This window comes from Colletotrichum fioriniae (assembly GCF_027942845.1).
Source record: "Colletotrichum fioriniae strain IMI 355084 chromosome Unknown scaffold_5, whole genome shotgun sequence".
Lineage (NCBI taxonomy): Eukaryota > Fungi > Ascomycota > Sordariomycetes > Glomerellales > Glomerellaceae > Colletotrichum > Colletotrichum fioriniae.
This window is the reverse complement of record NW_027076841.1, coordinates 540,509-558,229: the sequence shown is the minus strand read 5'-3', so window position 1 is coordinate 558,229 and position 17,721 is coordinate 540,509. Positions and strand designations below refer to the sequence as shown.

General features: G+C 54.3%; 6 protein-coding genes across 6 annotated transcripts; 3 read left to right on the top strand and 3 right to left on the bottom strand.

The window, feature by feature from the left end:
* Positions 1-2,254: 2,254 nt before the first annotated feature.
* Positions 2,255-3,811, bottom strand: N0V96_004895 (uncharacterized protein; the record flags this gene model as incomplete). Its single annotated transcript, XM_065757257.1, has 2 exons — positions 2,255-3,785; positions 3,807-3,811. The coding sequence occupies 2 exons, from the start codon at positions 3,809-3,811 to the stop codon at positions 2,255-2,257; spliced, it is 1,536 nt and encodes a 511-aa protein (XP_065614026.1).
* Positions 3,812-4,387: 576 nt separating this feature from the next.
* Positions 4,388-6,208, bottom strand: N0V96_004894 (uncharacterized protein; the record flags this gene model as incomplete). The annotated part of the gene is made up of 3 exons (XM_053194807.2): positions 4,388-5,172; positions 5,229-5,697; positions 5,750-6,208. 3 exons carry the CDS (start codon positions 6,206-6,208, stop codon positions 4,388-4,390), a joined length of 1,713 nt encoding a protein of 570 aa, XP_053047687.1.
* Positions 6,209-6,989: 781 nt separating this feature from the next.
* N0V96_004893 (uncharacterized protein) lies at positions 6,990-7,930 on the top strand (the record flags this gene model as incomplete). Its single annotated transcript, XM_053194808.1, has 2 exons — positions 6,990-7,494; positions 7,590-7,930. 2 exons carry the CDS (start codon positions 6,990-6,992, stop codon positions 7,928-7,930), a joined length of 846 nt encoding a protein of 281 aa, XP_053047688.1.
* Positions 7,931-10,338: 2,408 nt separating this feature from the next.
* Positions 10,339-10,686, top strand: N0V96_004892 (uncharacterized protein; the record flags this gene model as incomplete). Its single annotated transcript, XM_053194809.1, has 1 exon — positions 10,339-10,686. One exon carries the CDS (start codon positions 10,339-10,341, stop codon positions 10,684-10,686), a length of 348 nt encoding a protein of 115 aa, XP_053047689.1.
* Positions 10,687-11,788: 1,102 nt separating this feature from the next.
* N0V96_004891 (uncharacterized protein) lies at positions 11,789-13,819 on the bottom strand (the record flags this gene model as incomplete). The annotated part of the gene is made up of 2 exons (XM_053194810.2): positions 11,789-13,692; positions 13,744-13,819. 2 exons carry the CDS (start codon positions 13,817-13,819, stop codon positions 11,789-11,791), a joined length of 1,980 nt encoding a protein of 659 aa, XP_053047690.2.
* Positions 13,820-16,380: 2,561 nt separating this feature from the next.
* HEM2 (Aminolevulinate dehydratase) lies at positions 16,381-17,604 on the top strand (the record flags this gene model as incomplete). The annotated part of the gene is made up of 2 exons (XM_053194811.1): positions 16,381-16,623; positions 16,696-17,604. 2 exons carry the CDS (start codon positions 16,381-16,383, stop codon positions 17,602-17,604), a joined length of 1,152 nt encoding a protein of 383 aa, XP_053047691.1.
* Between the last annotated feature and the right edge of the window lie 117 nt (positions 17,605-17,721).

The following is a 17,721-nucleotide window of genomic DNA, read 5'->3' as shown; positions in this document are numbered from 1 at the left end:
CGGCGCCTCTTGAGCCCGAGGAAGAAGGCAATGTTGGTGACCTGTTGTGGGTTTGTTAGTGACTGATAATTGCATCGCTGACATGGAAAACCGCTAGACAACTGACGATACCTCCTCAATTGATGAGCGCATGTACGATGCCCCCGTACGATGACGGAGTGATCAACGTCCGGTGCTGACCAAACACTCATGCTTCCAGTTCCAATTTCACCGCCTCGCTATCATCAAGCGTTGTTGATTACCCCGTGGAGTATGGACGACGGTATCACGCTTACAGGCCGGGCAGTACGTCCTTCAACCTCTTCCCCCGCTACCTTGCTCTCTTCTCGGCAAGATCTGACATGAGATTTCAGCTTACAAGTTCCCCAATGACGAGGTTTGTTACGAGCCTCTCATCATCAAGTCGAAAGCCAGATGGTTAATAAGTCTAAAAACCTTTTAGAAGGAGATGGACCGACTTGATCTCGCCCATGCGATGATTGTCAAGGCAACGGGCAGCAAGCTCTTCCATGCTCCTCTCGATTGGGACAAGATCCAATCGATCCTTGATATCGGAACGGGCACTGGACTTTGTATGAGGAAACCCATTCCAAAAAAAACTTTGTTGTGGAAAGGGTCGGAGTTGACACAACAAAATCTTTACAGGGGCTGTTGAAATGGGCGACATCTTTGAACGCGCCGAGGTAAGCTAGGCTGCCATGTGTGTCCGTCCCCCTCACCGATGGTGAAGGCTAATGTTGTGGCATAGGTTTACGGGAATGACTTGAGCGCCATTCAGCCCCAATGGTCGGTTTTCTTTTTTCGGGCGCTAATTGTTTGACTATGGCTGACGGAATGAAAAGGGTTCCTCCTAACGTCAGGTTCGAGATCGACGACGTCGAGAGCCCCTGGGTCGAGGCCAAAAAGTACGACTTCATCATGTGCCGATACATGACAGCCTCAATCACGGACTGGCCCAAGCTGGTTCGCAACATTTACAAGTAAAACCCCACCTCTCCATTCCCTGCCCCATTCCCGAGCAGGACATGCGCACTGGGTACTGATACTGACAACGACTGCTCAAAAATCCAGCCACCTCAACCCGGGCGGCTGGGTCGAGTTCCTCGATATGAACCCGGAATTCTACTCCGAGGACGGCAGCTACACAAAAGACCACGCCACGTACAAGTGGAACCAGGCTTTCCTGGGCGCCATCCGGGCCGTCGGACGCGACCCGACCCCCGGTCCGGGGCACGAGGGCCGCGTCCGGGAGGCGGGCTTCATTAACGTCACGGCGCAGAAGTACAAGGCGCCGCTGACGCCGTGGGCCAAGGACCGGCACTACAAGGACCTGGGCATGATGAATCTGGTCCTGACCATTGATGGTCTGGAGGGATTTTCCATGAAGATGTTTACCGAAGTCCTCGGGCGGACGGAGGAGGATGTCGAAGTGGAGATCATGGGCGTAAGGAACGAGTTGAAGGCCAATCCGCCCGTCTTCCACGCTTTGGTTGAATTGTGAGTCTGCTCCTTCTTTTGGGATGCTTTCTGGGCAGGTCCAAGGCCAGTGGCCGCTCCAAAGACGGGATGCTAATTTCGTCGTCAAACAGCGACGTTGTGTACGGACAGAAACCGCTCACGGAGCCTGAAGAGCAGACTGAGGCTTAACCTTTTCGGAAAACAAGACAAGTCTTTCTTATCAAGTCTTGTTGGCCGTAGCAGGCCTCATAGAGAATTTCTGTTCTGGCATACAAACGCTTCTCTAGTAACCGGCAATACAAGAGTCGCGCGTTTCTCAACCCTTGTAGAACTTCAGGTCATGCGAAAGGGGGGTTTAAGACTTTCTCAAGCATGAGAGAGGCACAGGAGGCTGAGATACATTGGTTCCATCGGTCTATATACGTAATGATACTACTATTACCCTCCAACTTCACTGTTCGGGGAGGCAAAATGATTTGAGCCACAATCTGATAAAAAGTTGCCTGACCGGTGCCAGTATGCTGTTCCAAGAGAGATTGGTCGCGTCGCAAATGATGACGGCCTTTCTCACGACCTCCCCCGATAGCTATCATGCCTAGGGTACACTTGAGTACTCCCGTACCAAAGTCAAACAACAGGCGCACAAAGCAACATACGCTGCAAAAGTTACACAATGCAGGCCTCAAGAACATCTCTCCATCAATCTACCCTTTCCCGTAATGGACCCTCAACAGTGTGGTCCTTCCATACCGATCAAGAACCGAAATGTTATCCTTCTCCGTACCTTTGGCAGAATCTAAGGTATTATCGGTACCGGTATCGGTATCGGAGCAGGTTGATCTTCCTGACGAGCCACATACGCCGGAGGAGGCGCCGCAAGTCCTCCCACATCCAAAAGCTCAATCCCAGCCTCAACGCCACCACCCCCGGCGCCGGGCCTCTCGTACGTAGGAGCCCGACAAACCGCCTCGGCGCGCCACACGGCCCCAAAGACGATGAACGAAGCGGAGAAGACTACCACTACCGCCACGCCACCCCAGTGTGAGTCTCGCGTGACGAGACCGATCGCCGGGCCGAGCACCAGCGTTACCGCGCACTCCGCCGTCGCCGCGAGGCCGAACAGCCGGCCGGCGTACTTTGCGCGCACGGCCACGCCGAGCCCGTACAGCATCAGGGAGCAGCACTGGCCCGGGAGGGTCGCCGCGACGGCCGCGGCGGAGAGGGAGCCGACGAGAAAGAAGAGGTAGTGTCTGTACAGGGCGGCGGTGCTGGTGAGGACAACTAGGCCAGACGAGAGGAGGAGGTGGCGGTAGTCCCGCAGCGCGATGCGGTCGCCCGGAACACGGCGGCGGTATGGGGAGCAGCAGCCGTAGATGGAGGGGAGGAGGAGGCAGGTGATGAGGACGATGGCGATGAGCGGGGCCCAGTAGCTCACGACGTCGCCGCGGAGAGTCGTCGTGGAGGGGAAGTGAGCGATCTGACTATACCTAGTGACGAAGTAGATATCGAGAGAAGGCGGTGCCGTCTTCGCCAACGCGAGGACGAGGCCGAGGGTGGCGAGGAGGGGCATGGCGCGAAACCTTTTCAGAGCGGAGAGAACGCGGTGAAGTGGCCTGGTGGCTTGGTTTGCTGGGAGGATCTCTGGGGGCGGCTCGCCTCTAAAGTCCTCGAGCTGCGTGCGTAGGGGCTCAGGAACCGCCACGATGAAGCAGGTGCCGACGCAGAAGGCGACGCAGCCGATCAGGGCCGAATATTCGAGGGCTAGGAGGGGAGCATATCTGTGGATGATGTTCGAGACCACTAGCCCGGCAAGGGCGGAAGACACCACGAGGCCAAAGTGTTTCGAGCGCTGCCGGTCGTTTGTGGTGTCGCTCGTCATGGCCAAGACAGCGACCTCGGCGGACGTCTTTCCGACGCCGATAACGAAAAAGAGGAAGCACAGGACGCCGCGTGATGAAGTCTGAATGGTTGTGATGAGGATGCCGGAGAAGAGGCCCCAGATACAGGCGCCCAAGACAAAAGCCCCGCGCCGGCCCCTGACGTCGGCCCATTTGCCCATGGCGTAGGCGGACAGGAGGCCACCGGCGGACTGACAGACCAGGACGATAACCTCGGTCCACTCAAATTCCTTGTTAACGGCGTCGGCGTGACATACAACGTGGTTGACGGGGACTTTCTGGGGGAAGCCGTAGAGTTGTCGGCAGACAGACTCTCGCAGGTATGCTTGGACGGAAACCTGCACCATGGAGGCGCCAAAAGTCATTGCGAAGACCATGAGCATCAGGGATACAAGTATGCATATGCTCCAGGCTCTGGCGGCTGTCGCGCTGTGGGTTGACATCGTCGACGGCATCGTGGCTCTTTCTCGGTATCGTCTTGGACGATTTTGTTGTGGATGGGGAGGGTTCTCTGATGATCTTTTATATACCAAAGTTTGAGGACCGTCGATATTTCTGCTTTGAAGAGTTAATAATAGAAGCAAAGATCAAAATCATAGCAGAGTTGTCATTTCCGTCGTGAAGAAGCTTTTCCCAGAATCTCCGGAGAGAAACGTCTTAGAACGGGAAATGATAGAAGGGTATATGATGTTGTCAAGTCATAAATGCGCCTTGTTGTCGATACTCAAGCGTGAGATGGGCGGGGGATAAGATGGGTACTAACCTAGACGACTTCGTCTCGAATGCCTCTGGTTACCTTTCTATCTTTCGAGTAGGCCAGCCAAAGCCATCCGTCCGCTTAAAGCGAATGTAATGAGGAAACAGCACAGGTTGGTCTTAGTTGTGTTGATGGAATCATATCTCTTAAGCATAAAAAGTCATTGGCGTGGGCAAATACCCTTTCAATCGCGGTCTTCAGTATGTCAAAGTGAGCGTGGACCAAAGCCGAGAGAACTCTTTAAAAATCATTCATCGTGAACCTTGGTAGCCCGTCACTCGTAGTCCCGCGCGTAGACTTGTTTGCCGCCCACCCAGGTCTCCTTGACTTTAAGTTCCCGCAGCTCGTCAAGGTCAAAGTCCTCCAGAGGCTGGTCCAGCACGACCCAATCAGCCAGTGCGCCCTCCCTAATGAGGCCGGCTCGTCCTTCCATGAAGGCACCGTATGCCGGGCCCTTGGTGAAGCCTAGCAGCGCTTCGTCGAGACTTAGAGCCTCCTCGGTATGCCAGCCGTCTTCGCTTCCATCGACGCCATAACCCGTATGGGGGCTCTTGCGGGCGACGGCAGCATAGATACCCTGGAAGGGATTGGGCGGCTCGACGGGAAAGTCGCTGCCCAGGATCGGGTGAACGTCCAGGAGTGACCGCATTCGGTAAGCCTCTTTTTTGGTGCGCTCTGCCCCAAGTCGTAGTTCGGCGTACTTCATATCGGAGGTCGCGTGTGTCGGTTGGATGGATGGGATAATGCCGATGTCATGGATCCTCTTCTGGTCATCCTCGTGGATGATTTGCGAATGCTCGATGCGGAATCGTCGTCGAGCCTGGCAATCTGCAAGGTCCTCATCGGGGCATACGTCTCGCAGGCCAGCCTCCAGGGTGTCGACAGCGTAGCGGTTTGCCAGGTCACCGATAGCATGGATGTTGACCTGGTATCCGACGGATGCCCAGGACCTTCCAAGTTGCTTCAAGGTCGAACCGTTGACGAGAAGAGAGCCGGCGGTATCGGGACGATCACTGTATGGTTCGATCATAGCACTTCCCCAACTTCCAAGAGCGCCATCTGGGGAACGTTAGTCTCAGTGGACCTTTTCATGTCAAACATTTCACAAAACATACCTGCAAAAAGCTTGACGGACTTGACGCTGAAAGAGTCATCCTCACGGAACACCCGAGCAGCGTCCTCGGGACAAAAGGTATTACGCTGAGCACATTCCAACATTGCATACACGCGGACGGTCCAGTCATCCGTGCCTGCCATATCGGCGTACAGGTCGAGCTCTTCCGGAAAGACGCCGGCATCATGCATGCCAACCAGACCGACCTCGTTCAACTTAGCCATGGCGGCTGCAATGAAGGCCCGCTTCTTCTCGGCTCCAGGCTTCGGCCACAAGTTGTAAATCAGGTCCATAGCGTTGTCACAAAAGACCCCCATGCCTGGCTCGCGAACGATCTCACCGCCAGGCACATCTGGGAGATCTGCGGGCAACAAATCGAGCACCGCTTGTGACACCCATGAACAGTGGACATCTATCCGGTCAAGCATGAAGTACTTGCCCTTGAGAGATTCGTCCTCTTCAATATCTGCCTTATCGGGAATCAGGAACGTCAGTGCAAAAATAGGGACAAAGTTAACTCACAGCGGTCGGCATTCTGCCGTACGCCGACTGATCCCAGCCAATTCCTCGAATCCATTCATTCTTGGTGCCGGCATCGGGACGGCTGTCGACGTAGTCTCTCAAACGGCCCCGAACATCATCCAAAGAAGAGGCTCCGAAAAGATCGGCCGAGTAGAGAAACTCGCCATACTGACTCAGGTGGCCGTGGCCATCCCACAGACCAGGAATAACGAAACCAGCCGTTGTGGTTAAGCTTGCGTCATCCCACGGGAACACACGGGTGAACTTGCCGTCGGCCACAGTAAAGCACTGGGCTGACGGCTGGTCCTCGTCGTGTGTACGGACGCCTTGGTAGCAGTACGTTTGGGTGTCATCGATGTCGCCCAAGAGGGGCTGCTGAAGGCGCACGACGGCGATTGCGACCACGGCCGCGGCGGCTGAGAGGCCCAGTCCCCACCTCAAGATTGGATTTGAGGACATGACGCTGGAATGCTAGCCACTCATCGAGGTGATTAGTGTCTCAATTTGAGTCAAATGGCCTGCTTTGTTGGAAGACGACGTCCTGAAATTCGGTGTGGAAGGTCGATATCCTTATCGCCATCTTTCCAGGTTGATAAGGAGACGTTATCTTATCTGGACATGGGGGAGCAGGGATGGGAGCTTCAGGGATACTTCTTTAAAACAACATCCTCTACTTCATCACCCAGTATCCTTAGAATGTCCAACATTTCTGATGGGAAAGGAAAGGTCATTTGTACACCATTACTTGAAGAGGAAGTCCGGCCACACGGATTCATGTGTGTCTGCTGGCAAATGGCTTAATTTACCCGTTACAAGAGCCTCATTGCTGCAAAATCGCTCCCGCTACACAGAACGTTGAGCCGTTATCATACCGAGTCCGCAAACGGCAATATCAATATATCTCAATATTCGGGGCTTGGCGCCACATGGCGGTTTCGTGGAACGAATACTAGCTCCTGTCGCTAGAAATCTTCAAGAAGCTTATCTCAACGGGACCGGGCTACATTTGTCCGCGTCTTACAGAGGACTGCTTCCAACTCCAAAATGTATACTCCAACAACCACCATTCAATGATTGAAGGGCGCAGATGTTGCCTGCCCCAGGCTCCCGTCTGCCTCACCGCCAACAACAGACATTCGCCTCAAAAGATAGTTTCCTCCTCCTTTAAGATACCCAAATGCGATACTGCCAATATTCTCATTCCTCTTCCAACATTGAAAAAACTTTGTTCATCGCCAAAATGTCAATGACCCGAGACCAGCTAGAAGCTCTCACGGAGAGAGACATCCAAGATCCCATCCCCTCCAAACTCTTACAGCAGGCCTTGAGCACGCCGCCCTTCGTCCCCGTCCCCGAGCTCATCAATATCCGCGACCTCGGCGCTGTGCCCGGCTCCGGCGTCCGTCCAGGTCTCGTATACCGCTGCGGCATGCTCGAAGTCGCCAACCAAAACCCACAGGCGCTCAAGTGGCTGGCCGCAAACGTGAAGCGGGTCTTTGACGTTCGTAAGTCTGCGGAACGTGAGAAGCATCCCGATCCAGACGTCGTAGGGGTCACAAACACATGGCTCGAAAGCGCGGGCGCCCACACCCCACCTGACCTGAACGATTTCGTCGAAGCTGGGGGCGAAGTTGGACTCCGTAAGGAGTACCTCAAGGTCCTTGACTTGTACCGGCCCATCTACCGAGCCATCTTGGAGCATGTGCGTGACAAGCCCGAGGAACCCTTTCTCTTTCACTGCACCGGTATGTCTACCTGATTGGACATCACAACGGGAAAAGGGCCACAAACTGTACGGCGTAGCCAGCCAAGCCCAACTGACACGGGAAAACCCTTACAGCTGGAAGAGACCGCACCGGCGTGATGGCAGGTCTCCTACAATCTCTCGCAGGCACAGCGCCCGAAGACATCCGATTCGACTACATGCTCTCGCGCATCGGCACTGAGACAGCGAGGGAGCGGCTCCTCCAGCAGGCTCGCGCCGGCGGCGGTAGCCTCGCTTTCGAACAACACCCGGGCTTCTACAACCTGTGCAGCCTGCGGGCGTCGTGCTGGGACGCGTTTATCGCGGCATTGCAGGAAGCGCATGGCGGCTGGGAGGGATACGTCGTCGGGGCTCTGGGGTTTTCGAGCGACGACTTGGCTAGGATCAAAAATAACCTTTCTGGGCGTGGAGACTAGACGGCATCATCTTGGACAGTGTTGGTTGTCGGAGTGGTTTGATCATTAAGTTGAATGAACCGACGGCAACCATGTGCTGTTCGAGGTTTCTCGAGCCATCAAACATGCAATCAATCTCTGACGGTTCAGTGGCGCGGCCAGCCACCTCGATGGTGATGTCCTCGATGTAAAGAAAGCAATACCGCTTGGCTGGGTCGTTCTCGCGCAGGGGAGTAAGCAGCAGTTCCACTGATCCAACCCCTTTAATCATTGCAGATCGAAGTGTGAAGGCTATCCCGAACTGACAGAAACCACAAGCTTCGAGCACTCATCTTACCTCCACCAATAGCCACATCAGAAGAATGGCCTGCGTAACAATCTCATATCAACTATGAATGCTCAGTATGGAGCTGCTCTCTTTCACCGCACTCGCTGCGGCCCTCGCTGCGGTGGTAGAAGCCAACATTTCCAAGCCACATACTACTTGGCTGCATACGTTATCGACAGAAGTACTCGGGCATTGATGAGGATAAGATTTCCCGGAAAGCATGGCAACGAATCTTTGTACACGCAAAGTGGCAGGACGACCTGGACAAGGCTTGGGGAGAGCGGCTCCGTGGGCGCCTCGACAACATCGCTTTCCGCGCTTCAAACATTTGATCTCTGCTTCACCAACATCATTACCTTCCTTGGCCTGAAGATCTGACACATGGGCGATAAGGAGCCGTACGTCTGACGACCGGACAAAATGCACCATCAAGGGGATCACCGTCCCAAGACCACCAGCGATGTCATTTCCCCTCAGTGATATTGCGTTCCATCTCAGTCCAGACCCGAGAGGATTCTCTTGACCTCGCTCGGTAGAGTCGAGTCCGTGGCCAAACAAGAGGCCCAGAGAGGTCTTGAACCCGCAAAAACTGACGTCGAATGATTGAAAGTCTTAGAGAGTACCCAGTCAAACCGTCGTCAGCGGCCGCAAATGCCCCGTGCCATCCCTTCCCTCCCCCATTGCAACTTTTCTCACACCAACGACCGATGCGTCCAACAATACACTAATCTTCGAGATCAGCCAGTGTGATAGACACAAAGAGGGAAGGTCAGACCGTCCAGTCAGCCAGTCTATCTATCTAAGGTACGTTTTGATCATTAACCGGGGGGAGAAAACAAGAAACTGAAGGGAACCGTTTGGGCCCAGACCTGTCCGTAAAGGTATGACAAGCCACATCTGTCTGCTGGGTTACGAACCGCCCGTTGCGCATGACATCATAAGGTACCTAAGGTGCCTTGATTGACCCGGCCAGCCACACCTTTGCCCGTGCCACAACTCTAATTGGCGGAATCCACAATCCTAGTCCTCTGGCGCAAGCGCGTCGCTCCGGGGCAAAGAGACAAGGGTATGAGGCTGGACCCAATGGGCTTCCTTCCCTCGACCGCAACTCGACGTCACCAGCCACAGGACCCTCCAAAACTTGATTTTTGGGCTGATGGGCTTGGGGCTGGACGCTCACCTTGACCTCACCTTGCAGTCGCAGGTTCGCAACAAACGGAGAGCAAATTCACTTTGAGCTCTTCCCCCCAAAGTTGCTGTTCTGGCCAGCCTTGGCCATTTCCAATCACCCATGTTTGGATACAGCCTGCCTGGCTCCTACGTAACAATGTCTGAATGTACCCCGTGTCCAGTCCTCCTACCCGATGGGAATGAACTGCAAGGGACGTCACCCCTTTCCCACAATCAGGGTCCGACAACACCCTCCCACCTCTCCCCTCCTTACGTTTTGCCCATCTTCCTTTTGTCGTCAGAGGGAGAGGGTCACGAAACGAAAATAGGGTCCAAAGTGTGGAACCAAGACGCAGGTTTCGGACCCTTTGCGCATCAATCCCACCAAAGGATGCCACACACCAATGCTGTTCATACGAAAAGAGAGATAGCCTTGTCGCCGTTGGCGCAGTATGTACTGCGTATTGGAGAGACATAGAGAACCAAGACTAGAGACCAGACACACACACACGCATACAAATTGTAGATCCCCTGGACCCTGACATCATCCCCTCTCCCGGGGCCCTGATCCCGCAAGACCCAACCCAAACCAACCCCCCCTGTTCTATTCACGAACCTCCCACCCCGCGATGATGACATGCCCAAATCACACAACCTTACCAACATACGCCATCTGACTTGGAACAGAATTACTGCGTAGCTGATCACCCTCCAAAACCGCGACCCTGAATAGAACCATCAAGAAAGCATATAAACCACCCTCCAAACCCACTTACATCAACTCTCTCTTCTCTCATCATCAGCATCAAGCTACCAACCAAACAAACCAATTCAGACAAACAACAACCAAAAGACTTCAAGTCTTACCCCATCACCCAAACAACCAAAACCACTTCAACAACATCTTCAAACCCCCCAAAAAACCGCAATCATGCCTCTCAGATCCACCCGCCACACCACCACCACCGCCGCCCCTCGCCGCAGCATCTTCTCTCGCCGCCGCGCGCCTGCCCACACAACCCACCACCACACCACCACAAAGACCACCAGAACCACCAAGCGCGGAGGCGGCGGTCTCTTCTCCCGCCGCCGCGGCCCCGTCGTTCACACGGCCCCCGTCCACCACCAGCGCCGCAAGCCCTCCATGGGCGACAAAATCTCCGGTGCCATGCTCAAGCTCAAGGGCACCTTGACCCGTCGCCCCGGTCAAAAGGCCGCCGGCACCCGCCGCATGCACGGCACCGACGGTCGCGGCTCGCACCGCGCCCACCGGTACTAAGCGTGTGCGTAGCGGCATAAACAAGATACCCCACTATCGCTACATTCTTCGATAGATACCAACAAGCGAGTCTCTTATGTGTATGGATTATGATGGATTTTGGATACCTACTGTACTAGTACTGTTGAAAGCGATTTGGTTTATAGATACCATGTCTGTGTTACGATGTGAAATAAACAAACTAAAGCAAACTACCCTATTCACTTGATATTGAGAAGATTGTGACACATCACTTGGTAACTTTGAAACGATTTGAATTGTGACTATCTATCTGAGCTTCCTTCCCCCTAGCCTCCAATTACACCATTTATTATCCTCCCAATGTGACATCTGTCCTCCATGGTGGCATTTGTATGCAATTCGGCGAATGGGAGAATCTTGTTGCGGTTTACTGATGTTCAGTTCATCCGATTTCTCCCAGGGTCGGGTAGGGTCGCAAAGTGGCACAGTCTGAAAGAGAAGAGTTGTTCTGTTGTCCTGTCGTAGGAAAAGTGGTCCACGAATTGTTGTTACTCAAATTCGCATAGCAACCGATTGCCTAGACCTAGTAAGGAAGGCCGTAGGACTTGTATTAATGTTGCTCAGTGGTGCTTGTGAGTACTGGAGACCTGATGATTTCCTCGAATCTCATGAGAAAGGAAAAAATGTGCAGCCGAATCCGAAAAGCAGTCCAAGTCGAAATTGGATGTATTCTTCTGCAGGACATGAGCTAGCGAATTTTAGGAGACAACAATAACTTACACAAATTTGTGGCGGGCCAATCAACGAATATAGGTGACTTTGTTGTACCATCTCAATGTTTGGCCGCGGAAATACTCAACAGCTTTGCCGAATTGGCGCTTCCAAATTCCAGAAAAGAACCCGGCGAGCCGTCTCCAAATTGTTGAAGCCAGCTGTGGAAGCTTGTGGAAGTCAGCAACGATACCAGATCTTTGATTTTGGTGGTCCTCGGGCGAACTTCCTAGAACAACCGCAGGCAAAGAACCGATGGAACAGACACCTAAGTGGTGCCGCCAAAGATGATCCAATTTTTTCAGACTCATCAAAATCTCGCGACCGAGCCCTAGAAGCGACGACGTCTCGGAGCATATACGGTCACATCCTACTGCAACTCGTCAATATCCAGCGCATCGAAGTTCGAAGGACGAGTGTACGAGGTATACCGAGGAGAGGGACGAGGGATTCGGGAACCAGCCGTCGTGATACGGGTGAACTCTTCGCGATTGTATCGACGTAGTGAGACTGCGCTAGCCTCGCCGATAACGACAGTAGGCTTTGCGACAGGCTGCTTGCCCTCGCTCGACATCAACGCAGCGTTCACATCCTTGCGGCCCAGGGCAGCCGGTGCGAGGACGCCTTCCCACTTGGCCTCCAGTTCTGGCCGCTGTTCAGGCTCCTGCTCCATTTTATCAATGACCATATCGCGGAGTCGATCTTCGAGGACTTCCAGGTCCTGCTTGCTGGGCGACGGGTGTTTCTTGGTGCTAGGCTCAGGCTGATCACGGAAGAGTCTCCAGCCGCCCGACAGCCTCAACTTTTTCGGGGTAGGGCCGGGAGCACTAGGGCCTCCCTCAGTATCGTTGTTCAAGGCAAGATGACGGTCGTCAGCCTTTACATACCGCTTAGAGGGGCTTTCCCCGGAGGCTGCCTTCCGGTCGGGTCGACGCGGGGTTGAAGCACAGACGGGCTTCTCAGACAAGATTCCTTCGAGGTCGGCATCGAAGTCCTTCTCATTATCGAAAGGGTTCAGGAACGGAACCGGAGGGACACCAGTAGAGTCAAGGCTACTCTTGAGGCGATGCTCAAAAGGAGTTGGAGGCCGATTTGCGACTTCAAACTCTCCCGAGAAGGGATCTTCCGGTGAATCGCTGCCGCAAACCGAGCTTTCGTCATCAGCCACGGCCTTGCGAACGATGCGATCTCCGACGATGCTCTGAACCTTGTGGCTGTGCAGGTTGTTGCATTCGTTGAGACGAAGCTCGATAGAGCTGACGATAGATGTCTCTTCGACTTCGATTTCCTCGAGGTGATAGTGCGCCGCAGGGTTGGGCAGATCGCACGTGGTCAAACCAATGGGCGCCGAGATCTTACCCCTGATCTTCGATTCTGGCGTTGCAGGCTTAGGCAGGATGGATTCGAATACGTGGCGAACCTTGGAGACAACCTTGTGGCGACGAAATAAGGAAGTCTTTGATGGAGGAAGTTTGGGTTTCTCCGAACCGGGAGGCTTCAGGATTTGAGTCGCAGCCAGCATTGCATCGGTCTTCATATCGACCAAGTCGGGGTCGATCAAGCCTGATCTAGGATCATTCTCTGGACCCAGAGCTTGGGCGAGAACGTTCTGGACGGGAATATCCTCGGCGTCAATATCCTCTTCGGTAGAAACCTGGCCGCTGATAGCCTGAATGCGAGCAGCCTCTTCGACGGCGGCCCGGGCAGCAAGAGCCTCGGCGACAGCAGTCCGTGAGAAATCATCCCCGTCATCGCATCCGCCGTATGAGAGTGGGACCGTTGTAGAGGAAGGCAGGAACAGAGGATGTCTATTGCCGGGGTCAAGCATCGTGGTCTTGGAATGCGGGAAGTTGAGAATCGCAGGACGATTCTCGGGGTCGACGAAGCCATCGACGTTCTTCTCCTGCGTACCACATTGGCGTCGTGAGGACTTTGCAGGGATAGCCGGAGCAACCTCGTCGATTCCCGCAACTTGGATGTCAGACTGGCAATGAACGGAAAAATCCTCCGATGGAAGGTTGACAATTCGGTACGTCGAGGGCGCCGTGGGTTGCACATAAGGAGAGATCATAGGTGCGATACCCATCGGTTCAGTTCCACAGAGAAGAACGGATGGATGACTGCGCAAACCGTTTGGATGATGATATATGGTGCTCTCCAGCAAGTCGTTGGCCAAGCGGTCGACATTTTGATCCATGCTGCCGCCTGGATCAGGGTAGCTGAAGGGATGGGCGGGACCGCTTCGGTTCGCAGGCAGCGAAGGAGTAACTGGAGCTGTTCCAAGTGTCAGCTGGTACCGAACGAGACGAGAAAACTGTCACTTACCTTGAGTTTCCTTTTTCTCTTCCTTCTTGTTACCCTTTCCACGACGACGTGGCGCCAGATTGGCGAGGGTGCTCATGGATTTTTTCTTCATCGTACATGAGGCGTCTTTTGACTGGGAGAAAGGAGTGAATAGGACGCCGAACGTCCTAGGGGAAGAGAGAAAGTCAACGACAAAACGACGAAGCGAAGGTTGCTGAGGTTCTTGATGCTGCGAAGCTGTACGGTGAGTGATTAGCCAGCCTGGAATATTTCTTTCCAAGTGCTCGATGCTGACGAGCCAAAGCTGACGAACGTGGAGTGCTTCAGATGGTACTGATGGCAATCAGAGAACGACCTCGGGACACAGCGCTTCGTCTGAATCCGAAATACCTTGCAACGGGATTGAAGTTCTTTTCTTGAGATCTACTGCTGCTAAAGCCAGCAACAGGCGACCGGGTTGATAGTTGCGATTGCTTCTGAGGAATTTGGGGGATCGTGGGGAGCGAACGTGGGGGACACGATGGTGAGGTGCGGAAGAGGAAAAGAAAGAAGCGAGCGAACCGAGACCGCCCTTCCAACTGAATAGGTTTTTCCGTGGGAAGGTTCGGACGTTCCTCCTCTCAACACCAAGCCCACCGTCGTGGCTTCCTGTTTCGAGCCTCCGAGATAAGCCCTATGTTTCGTTCGGCGTTTGGTTGTTCCAAGGAGGGATAAGAGCGGAGACTCGGGCGCGGCCCCCGGGTGACTTGTGACTTGCACTGGAAACCTCGGGTGACGATAACTCAGTCTGCGGCTTGGAGGGGCGAATCCAGGCCGCAGTTTGAAAGAGCTCACGAAAGATGGACTCAGTGGCTTTGTCTGGGTGTGAACCTGAGTGCCCCTGAAAGCGCCTGACTTGTACCATCCGGAGTTGTCATCTTGCAGTCTTGGGTTGAGGGGCGAGGCCCAACAAAGTCCTCATTCAAAAGGGCTTGCAGCATGCCGTCCAGGGAAACAGCAAAGGTACTCGGATGGCCTCGAAACAATCTCAAAGAAACCTTTTGGAGATCTCGATTGTGTGTCATGCTGGTAAACATCATGGACCGTGGCTGTGGCGGAGATTTACCTCAAGACATGAGAACGCCGTGGCTGGTTGTTGCGCTGAAGAAAAGCAGGAAACTGGGACTACGCAGAGTCATTATCTAGAATTCCCGGCCCGAAAGCACAAACACATCAGGGCATCGGTAACTCTGTCTAGACACGGAGATGGCGCTTCGCATTAGGAAGAGCATAGCCATGGGATCAAGCTGAACCATAAGACGATGGGGCGTAACATGGCTTGGCCAGGTGGAGTACAACTTCGCTGGGATGTTGATGTGATTCTTGGAGAATTGTCCACATTATAGCAAAGAGATCAGGAGGATCCAGCTTCAACCTCATAAGCGCTGGCTCGATGTAGCCTAACAGGAAAGGGGGAAACATGAAGCAGAGGCCAAATAGCATATTCCATTGATCCGTAGAAATTCCATAGGGAGGTTTTGTATGGTTGTTTATAATTAAATCAATTATCCAATACTATCACATTTGGCAAGCGAAGAGAAAGTCCAAAGATGAATATTGAATTCGGCTCCCTCCGAGCATCACCGGAGTGTACTGTGGCCGGCGACGGGGCCTGCGGGCAGCCGTTTTGACCGGTGAACGTTCTGGATGGGGCGAACTACGGGACGGAAGCTTAGGAGGGGCACCGGGGGAGCAACGGGCCTGCAGCCAGCCGTAGCCACCTGCGGAGATGCTCGGAGCATCTCGGTGTTGGGATCTGGATCCCTCGAGGAGAGGTTTGTGCCCAGCCCTTCGCCTTTTGCCGTTACATGGGCAGCGGGCCAGGGGAGGAAATTTTCTAACAGAGCATGTCTCGGAAAGGAGACAGCGGTTCGGAATAACGGTAGAGGTAGATACAGATTGCTGCAAGCAAACAAATATGCAAGGCAAACAATTCGGCAGCCGAGGTTTCTGACCATCTCGATCATCTTAGTCAGCCCTCATGGTAGCAAAAGAAAGTTGCTGACCGGCTTACGGGCACAACATGCTCGGTTTCGCCGTTGGAACGCACGCGGACATCGGAGAATGCGAGAGGAGGGTCCCGTTTGAAGCGGAGACGCCGCCACCGGAGAGGGCCAATTGGAAAAGATTGGACCGTGATTGGTCTGTCAGCAGTTCCAATGCGCAATACCATTGGTCCATTTCCAGAACGGCTTGGCAGGAAGGTTCCACGCTCAACTCCGTCTCCTGCCGAGTCCCAGCCGTGCCTGCCAAAGCGGGAAGGGAAAGCTGGTCCGTTTCAAATCCCGTCAACTTTCTGGCGCAGCGAACCCTTTTGACCTCCCTCCTGTGCCACCTCAACCGTCGTATTTCTCCCATCTTCAGTCTCAAACCTTCCGAGTCATCTCTTTTCAGATAACGTCGTTCTCGTCGCCGTTAATCCCTTCCGCCGAATTGAACTCCTGACGACACCCGTCGGGCGAAAGAAAAGTGCTTAACCACCACGAATCTACTATTGCGACTCCCGCGACCCCTTTGCTTGTTCGCAATCCGATCACTGTTCGCCACTTCCTCCCATCGACTCAACCCCTCATTCAGTACTCAAAGCTGCAATACATTTCAACAACGCCGTAATACAACATGTCCTTCTCCAGCCTTGTTCAGGATCTTACCATGAGGGAGTCCGGCGTTCCGCGCCGACCCCGCGGCCCTCAATCAGTCTCTACCATTGACGATGGCCGGTCGCAAGTTTCCCGCGCCATGTCCTACGCCAGCACAGCGGCGACGAGCGTCAGCATCTCTGGCGACATTTCCAGCCAGCTGCACGGCGGCTACTTCCACCCCCTTGCCCGCTCGTGGCAAGCCGAGAGACAGTTGACCAAGGTGAGTCCTGCCTTTTGAGGCATAACGCCGTTTCGTCATCCATAAACCATTGCTGATTTGAATTCTCTTCAGTCCATGCTCATCTACCCTCTCTTCATTTCCGACCAAGACGACGAGGAGATCCTCATTCCCTCTTTGCCCGGCCAATATCGCCGAGGCATCAACAAAACAATGGCCTGGCTGGAGGTGCTTGTGCGCAAGGGTCTGCGCTCCGTGATGCTCTTCGGTGTGCCCGTGCGCCCGGGGACCAAGGACGCTCTTGGCACCGCCGCCGACGACCCAGAGGGACCTGTTATCAGAAGCATTCGCGCCATCCGCCAGCGTTTCCCTCAGCTTTTCATCTGCGCCGATGTCTGCCTGTGCGAGTACACTTCCCACGGCCACTGCGGTATCCTTCGTGACGACGGCAGCTTGAACAACCAGCTGTCCGTTGACCGCATTTCCGACGTTGCCATTGCTTACGCGGTGGCCGGCGCCCACTGCGTCGCTCCCTCGGACATGAACGACGGTCGTATCCGTGCCATCAAGCTGAAGCTGATCGAGGAGGGCATCGCTCACAAGACGGTGCTTATGTCATACTCGGCCAAGTTCTCGGGCTGCTTGTACGGTCCGTTCCGTGACGCGGCAGGCTCTGCCCCGTCATTCGGCGACCGCAAGTGCTACCAGCTGCCCCCGGGCGGACGTGGCTTGGCCCGCCGCGCAATCGTCCGTGATATTGGCGAGGGTGCTGACATCATCATGGTTAAGCCCGCCAGCCAGTATCTCGACATCATCAGCGACGCAAAGGAGCTTGGCAAGGACATGCCTGTCGCCGCGTACCAGGTCAGTGGCGAGTTTGCCATGATCCACGCGGCGGCCAAATCTGGCGTTTTCGACTTGAAGGCGATGGCTTTCGAGTCGACCGAGGGTATCCTGAGAGCTGGTGCGACCATTGTCATCAGCTACTTCACTCCCGAGTTCCTTGACTGGCTCTCCACCTAAAAGATGACAGACGGTATGGCTTGATGATATAAAGGCAAGGTGTTCTGGGCGTATGTGACTATTTTGCTATTGTGATCATGACGTAGGAGAAAGCGGCATGATGAATTTGGTGGTATG